Source organism: Neolamprologus brichardi, chromosome 14, assembly GCF_056152115.1.
Source record: "Neolamprologus brichardi isolate AB-2024 chromosome 14, ASM5615211v1, whole genome shotgun sequence".
Lineage (NCBI taxonomy): Eukaryota > Metazoa > Chordata > Actinopteri > Cichliformes > Cichlidae > Neolamprologus > Neolamprologus brichardi.
This window is the reverse complement of record NC_142117.1, coordinates 31,733,908-31,742,963: the sequence shown is the minus strand read 5'-3', so window position 1 is coordinate 31,742,963 and position 9,056 is coordinate 31,733,908. Positions and strand designations below refer to the sequence as shown.

The window sequence follows — 9,056 nt, the reverse complement described above, 5'->3', positions numbered from 1 at the left end:
TCGCATCAACACTGGATGATTATGGCTTGCATGTGAAGTTGCAAAAGTCTCCAATGGGAAAACAAAGCTGTTAAACTCCACGCTCTGAGTTTCCTGCTGAGGCTGCTCGATGGTATCATGCGGTGAGCTTCTTATTTTAGTCTGGATGTTAATACATAATACAAATGTACACTGCGATTTAGGATTATCAATGTAAAGGCATCTTAAGCCGAAGCAACAAAAAAAAAAAAGAAGAAGAAGTTACAGATCTGCACCACCCTGGGACACGGAGCTTTCAAGAAGAGCAGTCATCTAGTTGGGGAGTCCTGCTGGTAATAGCAGCAGAAGTTTTTGAGATCAGTTGATAAATCAAGCTGCTTTAAGACTCCCTCCTTTGCTTTGACTATAACTACTGCATGTAGCAAACCTCTCTAAAACATAATTGGTAAGAGAAGTGCTCTATACACTGGCTTATCTGACATTTCTAGATTTATGGTTGACTGCCGCTCACCCTGTGGGCCAATTGTAGCTGCCCTTGATAAATGGGAGTAGGTGGTCTTAGGCGATTTTAAAGCAATGCAGTTCTTTTTGGAAACTGAGGGGGGAAGTGCCTCAAAAGAAATACTTAGTCAACCGGCTATCACGGCCTTTCACTCCTTTTAGATACAAGGTTTGTCCCTTTCTTCGGGATTAATCAAACCTCTTATCTTAACCACGTTAATAAACAGGGTCTTCTGGAATCTGTATTAAAATCAGTTTGTTGCTATAGGCCAGTGTTTCCCAGCTGTGGTTATCAGGAGCTTGAGCACTGATGGTTTTCATTCAAGCTGTTTAATGAGGATTGAATAGACATGAGATACCAGGAGAATGTAGTTAATTACTTCCTTCAATAGAAAACGAGTGGCACTTTGGGTCCCAAAGATCTGCGTTGGAGCCAGTCACTGTCAGCGTTCTGCATAAAGATGAAAAACGGAGTGGATTTTCTGTTATTCTCTGCTGGGCCTGACAACAGTCCCATCACACGCATTGATATTCCCCTCTCCCTTGCTCATGCCAGAGGGCTCCACCAAGATTTTACAATCATATCAGTCACATTAAAAGCAAAGATGCAAATCAGTTTGACCCAGGAGGCGTCGGATCCTTCCTTTTCAAGCATTTGATGGTGACATTTGAGGGCCGCTTCAAATTCACTGGTTTGCTCTCTTGCCAAGAGTTAGATAATACAAATGGATATCAATCACGTCTTTAAGCTTTCGGTACAGAAATATCTTGATCTTGCTTAAAAAAGATAACGCTAACTCCAATAGCACCCGTTTGGATCCTTTGTGCATTACTATTATATCTGAGCCACGATATGAAAAAAAAGGGGGCAAACAATCAAAACCCATTAATACATTAGTCTAAAATAATATTTTTAGAAAAAATTTTGTTTGGCACAATGCAGAAGAAATTTGACCTATATCTTGATTTCCTGTTTCCCAATCCAAACAAGAACTGCAGTGGGAAAGTATGACCAGGTTCAGGGTGTACAACATAAAGCAAGGGCTTTCAAGAAAGCGGGAAATGCTGCTAAGATCATCAGAAGGAGGTAAAATCATCTTCATCCTATAGTGGGCATTACCAGACAGTATAAAATGTTATATTGTTCATGGCTGCAACTTGTCTTTAAAATAAGGGGTTAGAAGAGTCTCTGGAGTCTGTAGCCTCCTGGCTCTGAAACATGTAATCAGCCTAACACATGGACAGACACGGAGCAACTGCAAACGTTGATTTAGCTCTTTTCTTAGACTCTTGAACTAAAATTCAGAAAGTCATTAAATCTTGATGATCTGTCATTGTTAAATGTTAAATGACTCAAATGGAAAAAAAATAAGCCTTTCACACCCATATACTAGCACGTTTGATTGTGGAAGGCTCTTAGCTGGTCTAAATGGGATCAGGTCTCATACTGTGTGCCACAGGTGTTCAAACCCACAGGAGGCGATTGTTCCTAAAAGCCACGGGCTCGCTCTCTTCAAAAACAAGGGTGAGAACAAAAGCAGCAAAGATCTCGACTGTTTCACATTTTCAGGATGGAAACGCTGAACTTCACTAGTCATAACGGAATATGTTAAATATTCAGATTCATTATTCATTTTTAGAAATAAAAAAATATATATATATCCGCCGATATTTCTACATTAATTGTGTGATTTGTTCACAGAAGAGCAATAAAATCAGCGTAGGTTCAAGTTTTGTTTGTTTTTCAATTGATCAAACCTGACAAGGCTTGACAAGATGGCCTTCAAGAAGTCTCTAGAGGGCGTGGATGCGCTCTGGAAAGACTGGCACATCAAACAAGGCAAAGTTTGCTGCAGAAAACAAATCTCCTTTACTGCATTCACGACAGTTGTAATATTTGCTTCTTTTTCCCCTCCGACAGGAACTTTTCACAAACTTTTAATTTTGCCTTCAGGTAAATAAATAACTGAAGAGGAAGTTTTATAGATAAAAAACACAAAAATATCTCAATTTCCACTCTCTTTAAAAATATTATTATAAAGAATACAACATGGATGCAACAGGATAGGGAGACACATCACATGGCGTTTTTATTTCTATTTAGTAGGGGACTACTGCAACAATCAGATTCGGTCACAATAAACAGGAATTAAATAATCAAAATTGATTTGCTGGGCACATTTTTATGCACTAATGAGCTATGAAATAAGGTATAAAATATTAAGCAATTTTAAGTTGCCTCAGTACAGCAGAAACATATATTTGGATTTTTGTCCAGATATTATTGGATAACTTCAAACACACATAATAAAACAAAAAATAAAACAAACCTGACAGCAGCCATTTTGCATGTGACATCCAGGTCCTGCCTGTAGTGCACAGATCATTCACTAGAGGGCAGAACGCGTGTCATGCAACAGCTTCCTTAAGACAAACGATCGTGCTGATTTAAGAAACTATCAAATCAAATCTGATACAACTCACTGGCATAATTCTCAGGTAGTGGTTTGCCTGGTGTTGAACACTTTTGTCATTCAAAGGTGAAGAAAGCAATGGCAAAGCTCTTTGATTAAGCCATTTAATAACATCTTCCGTTCATATATCATCGCTTTAAACTAGATTTTCCTTGCTAACACGAAATACTGGCTAATACGATAGTTGGTTCAATAGCTTTGAGGCAGTCCCTCCTTGTGCACGCCAATGTCACACATCCATTTCTTGTGAACCACTAATAAATGCAAGAAGACAAATTGGTGCAAGGTTTATAAACGTTCTCGTGACGGGAAAAAACGTATATTTTGTAGCAGTCATACATATGAATGAACTTGATGTCACTTGTAAAATTCAGTGCTCATGTGTGGAATGACAGGATGGGTTCAGTACAAACCTGAGGCCATAATTTGTTGTGCCACAGCATTAGTCTATAAAGCATTTTTCTGTTATTTGAAATCAGCATGATTATTATATTCTATTGTATAGCATTATGAAAGCCATCCACTATAAAATGAAAAGAAAGGAAAAGCTTATTATGTTTGGCAATTTACTGGAGACAGAAAAGCTGCATGGGACATGTCGGGCAGGTTCAAAACATGAATCCAAAACCAGCGAGCTGCTCAGACAGACAGGCTCAACATGTGCGGGGTAGAAAGCCAATTGCAGAAATACCAGAGAGAACATGCCTCAAAAATAACCACATAATTGAATCAGTACCTTTGTGAAAAAGCCTCAATAAAAGCCACATTGTGATCTTCCCAAACTGCTTTTCATGGTGCAGCTGCTAATAAGAAGCTACTGCTTGTATCAATACCGACGCACAAAGACACATAATCTGGTGTAAGTAGCACAAACTGCAGATGCCAAGGAAATGGAAATTGAAGTATTATTGTCTGATGAGATGTCTTTCGTCCCCCTTACATCATGTTGTGGGAATCACTGAGGTGATTGCTCTGTATAGTCATGTAACAAGATTTCACAGCTCCCCTAGTCACCAAATGGAAATGGAAACTTTATGTTCTGCAGCGCAGAGCGAGAAGTAGATTCCTTCCTTTGTTGTTTAAAAGATGTCAGGGCCTTTCCTGGTCCAGTATCAAGTACACACACAATCCAGGTTTGTAGCTGCTCTCAAAAAAAGAGTTTTTATTTAGTTAGTTTGGGACTAGTAATATAAATCCCATAGTTTGTTGACCAACTTGAAGAGAAGTGAGGTATCAACTTGCAAATATAAAAATGTACAAATTTGTGGGAGGTACTAGTCATTTTGGGACTTGACTTACCTTCAAATTATGTCCAAATACAAAGCAGTAATAGAAAGAAAAAATGAAAAGAAATGTGTCTGGAAGCTACAATAATTTCATTTTAAATTTATTTAGGAGGAAGACCAAGAAAAACTATTAAGTATGGGCAGTTTTGTACATAATTAGTAGATCAACTTTTAACATTTTAAAATTACATTTAATATCACAATGACCTGCCACTCTACCAAGACCAAACTGCACATTTGTTGCATCGGGTTACAAAGTACCGTTACAATATACTGCTGTGGAATCCTCCACATTTCCCCAACTGCGCAGTAGGACAGTATCAGTAGTCAGAGAGCAAATTGAGTTCATTCACATTCTCGTGGTTTGACAGGGACTGATTTATTATCATTAGCAATAATGAAAGAAATATGCTGAAATTGTTACAGTATATCAGACATCAATTTTACTTTTGAGAACAACTGCAGACAATTCATTTTGGCAGTGCTAAAATGACAATGACATTGGGTCAGATGAGGGATGATTATACCCTCCAATTTAGTCTCACAACCTCGTTGTCTAGAATATATGCAGAGTGATCGCCTCTGTGCTCCTTGAAAGACAGAGAAAAGGCCTTTTTGAACGCATTTGCTTTTAGACAAAAAAAGAAATGACATGTTCGTGACACTTTTGGCTGCACACAGACGGGTGGTCCTGAAAATTAATGTGTTTTTTTTTCCCCCCAGCTGCACGGGACACAGATCAAAACCTGCCATAAGCTACAATAGGTGGTTAAATGACTCGAGGATGGCACAACCTCTGAGCTTTATCTGAGATGCACACAATAATCTCGTTTCCCTTTTTACTTGTGCTGATTCGATAAAACATTTAGAAAGTGCTTCAGATGGTGATGATATGCCAACTTTAAGGAGGATGAAAAACAAGACAACGTAAAGACTCGAAGCAGACCAAATATCACTCATTTGTAAAACGCATTATGACATTTTGTCACCTATTATGACGGTAGGATGTTTTAGCTCATTAATAACCTCCTCACATAGGTACTGTGATGGATTCTAGAACACAGAATGAGGACTGTGGCTGCTCTTTGAAATGTTCAATCATCAACTGTGTTGAGACTAAAAGTCACAAAAGTCACTGCTAATTGGAGGAGGCACGTGTGGCGCTCTGCGTGAATTTAGGCCGTTTCGGTGTTTTTTTGGAATATTCCCAGGGGAATCCCTAATGAACACGGTGCACATAAATCATATCCTAGTAGTCAAGTGTGTTAGTCATCCTCGTCTTTTCTAACACAAAAGGACACACTGGTCTTCAGTAGTTTAGTTCTCCTTGTCGATTGCAGCACAGTGTAACATAAAATTCATAAACTACTCTAATGCGATCTAGTGTGGGAGAAAACAATGCAATACTTTACACAAAGTGGGTAAAAACGGCCTAATTCAGCCAAATGTTGCTTGTGTATTATGCAACACACTGTGCACACTCCAAATTAAGTGATTTTATCAGTGCTTTAGCTGCAAATTACTGGCTTAATAACTGAACCATAAATAACCACTTAAATGCTCCCAGTAGCTGCATAAATTCAAACATTACAACACAACTGTTTTAGATACTCATTAAAAAGTACAGTAATTCAAATCAGTTTAATGCTTTGTGCAAATTACAATACATTTTACACCTATAATGTCCCGCAATGCAAATTAACAAAGACACATCACCAGTGATTAAACAGCCTGCCTGCATATTTTGATTTTAAATGCTAGTAATACTGTAGTGCTTGCCATCTCTGTGTAACTACAATGTTATTTATATTTAAATAACAAACCTTGTATGCTGTATTTAAACATGCCTAACATTCCTGAGCTTGTATTATCTTTGAATAATACCACTTTCCTCTGCCACAGTTGCCGGTCACGTATTTCAGATGTCATGCCAAATGCAGGAGTACCTATAAATGGCTGCTGGCTAGTGGTGGATGGACTCGGCAGGGTTTGGAGTTTTAGCATCTAGCTGCTGGTTAGGTTGGACACTTCCCAAATGGACCAATCTGTGGTAAATGGGGTTACACAGCGTCTTAGGTTGTAGATGGTATTTGAAAGCACACAGCCCGGCAATGCTTTTCCCCCCCATTTAGAAAAAAGGCTCGAACACAAAAAAAAGTAGGTTTGGGTGGTGTACAAGGTTGACATTAAGATGAAGGTGATGGTTAACACTCAGTCAGAGTTTGGAATCCATTCTCAATCCCGATCTCTGTGGAGACAATCATCCTCTAATAACAGTAATCTATCTCCTCGTTGGCCAAGACAATAGCTGTTCTGCAGGGGATGTAGACCTGAGAGAGAGAGAGAGACACAGTGGCAGGGGAGAAAGTGGGGAGAAAAGTGAGATGACAATTGAAGATTAATGATGTTAACAAGGTGTCTCAGTCATCCAGGTCACGGTATTCGTGCGTGTTTGAAAGAAGGCAGCTGGACTTCTTTAGGTTTATGAAGACATTTTGCCTCTCATCCAAGAGGCTTCTCTAGTTCTAAAACAAAAGCCCTGAGGGTTGTTGACCCGCTATTAATTATGTGAGTCAGCACATGAGCACAAGAATGGACTATTCCCATGTGGGGACTCACACAATCACCTCCAAGGGGACAAACGCCACAAGGGGTTAAATATCTGGCACTCTGTCAGTTGTTTAAATGGTTAATGGACTGATTCTTATATGGCGTTTCTACTCTACTTGAGCACTCAAAGCACTTTATACATGTTATTCGCTCATTTACACAAGCATTTTTTTGCTTTCTAATACCATTGCATGCATCAGGAAAAACTCTGGGTTCAGTATCTTGGGATCGAACCACCACGGGATGGGCTCACAGTGTTTAAGAACTAAAGAAGCTTCTTGCATGAGAGGCGAAACAACTTCACAAATTTAAGTCCTTTCGCCTTTTTTCAAGCACTACAAAGACTACATTGATATAACCGATATAAGATCATCAATTATGAAGATTAATGAGTCTTAAGTTTTATCCTTTTCAGGAGGGAGAAATCATGACTAGACATGGTAACCTCTCAAAATCAAGGATGACATAATGGCTAAAAAAAGACGAGTAGGATAGAGAAAAAAAGAAATGCAAGGAGGATAACATGCAATTTTAAAATGATATATAAGGGAAAAAGTTGGTCTAAGACTACTCGGAGGATAGTATATTTTAAGAATATTTAAAGTGTGACAGAATTGCAACTGCACAAAGACCTCTGGGTGGCAGTGGTGTCAGCATATCTGCAATGACGAGAGGTGTCTTCAACTTCTTAAACATATCTCCATGAAGTGGTGGACTTCAGCTGTCTAAAAACATATAATTAAATTTGCATTCTATTCAAAGCATGTTCAGTGAACTGAACAATCTGCAAATGAGTAAACTTGCCAGAAGTGGAGGCACGCTCCTAGTTTTAATTTCTGAACTCTCTAATCAATGCAGTAGCTGTGAGTTTCATCATCAGCTCCAAACACTGGACTGTGAATCAATTGGAAATGTGTGATTCTGTAAAGATATAATGTAATTTCAAAAGAATCTTTGAGTTCATTGGGGTGAAGAAGAAACAAGTCAGGAAAAAACAACAAACAGAAAAAAAACGTGGCATGTCACATTCCTTATGTATATACATACACATATATAGTTCAAAAAGTAGCTAATAAAGTGTTTGATCAATCCTTTTGATACTCACAGTGTCATTTGGCAGCAGGAAGCTGCTGTGTACCATTAGTCATTTCAGATTTATGCCAAAGGAAAAGCCAAGCGGGCATAAATGATGCTATATTTCCCAACAGAAAACGAAAAAAGCCAGCAGAGCTGTAAACAATTCAATCACTCCCTGAACTCTTCAAGTCGCCCCTCAGCATCAGTGGATCTAAGCTTACTGTGGATGTGCTTCTCTGGCAACAGTTTGTCACCGAGGGAGTCATACAGCCCGGCGCTGAAACACTGACACAGACATTGGTGACTAATTAAACAGTCACAGTGGGAGAGTCTCCATATAGAAGCACCGCAGAGAGAAGGAAAGGCAGAATGAATCACTGCACCTGTTTAGACAAAAGCTACCACTGCGTCTAACCTGGAATATGTCAACAGCTTTTATTTCCACCAAACAGACAGAAATAGTGACAAATTATAAATGAATCTGTGAAAAAAGGACCAGCAGATACGCTCAAGTGTTGGCACAGCAATTAGTGGAAGACATTAACATATTACTCCTTGCAACGTTAGGCACATACATACTTGACATACTGTTTTGAACCCATCCACTAACACTGAGAGGCTAGATTGTGAAAAATAATTCCCTTTACAGTATATATACATAGCTCCTGACTTATTCATTTATATCTATATTTCTATCTCATCAAACACAGGGCCAGCTGAACTAAACTACTAGGTACAAAATGAGGTGAAACCCTGTCCATGGAAGCAGAACCTTTTTTTTTTTAGGACAAACTCAAGTTTGCGTTATTAGATGTTATAGCATTTGCCAATCAAGGTAAGTATTAATAAAACTAGTTGTGAAAAAACACAATTTAATAACAGTGAAATAAAACAAATTAGAATTTGTGAAAAAGGAAAACTGTTATCAAGTACTCACGTAATTAGCTAAAACATTGTGGAAATTACTGGAAGCATATTTAGTCTTTTGAAAACGCAGATTTTTCTATGCGTTTGCACCTTTCCTCCACACGTAAACGGCGTTTTTGGTCACTGAAAATGGAGATTTTTAAAAACTCCGGCCAGGGTGGATATTTTTGAAAACTCCGTTTTTAGCATTTACTTGTGGACA

At 38.5% G+C, this 9,056-nt stretch overlaps 1 protein-coding gene across 1 annotated transcript in view; it reads right to left on the bottom strand.

Moving 5' to 3' along the window:
• Positions 1 to 4,600: 4,600 nt before the first annotated feature.
• The window catches only part of gbe1b (glucan (1,4-alpha-), branching enzyme 1b), a 97,934-nt gene continuing 93,478 nt past the window's right edge, over positions 4,601 to 9,056 (bottom strand). The window contains exon 16 of the mRNA XM_006796601.3: positions 4,601 to 6,570. Coding sequence (XP_006796664.2) covers positions 6,508 to 6,570 — 63 coding nt within the window. The 3' untranslated portion in view covers positions 4,601 to 6,507. The remainder of the gene's footprint in view (positions 6,571 to 9,056) is intronic.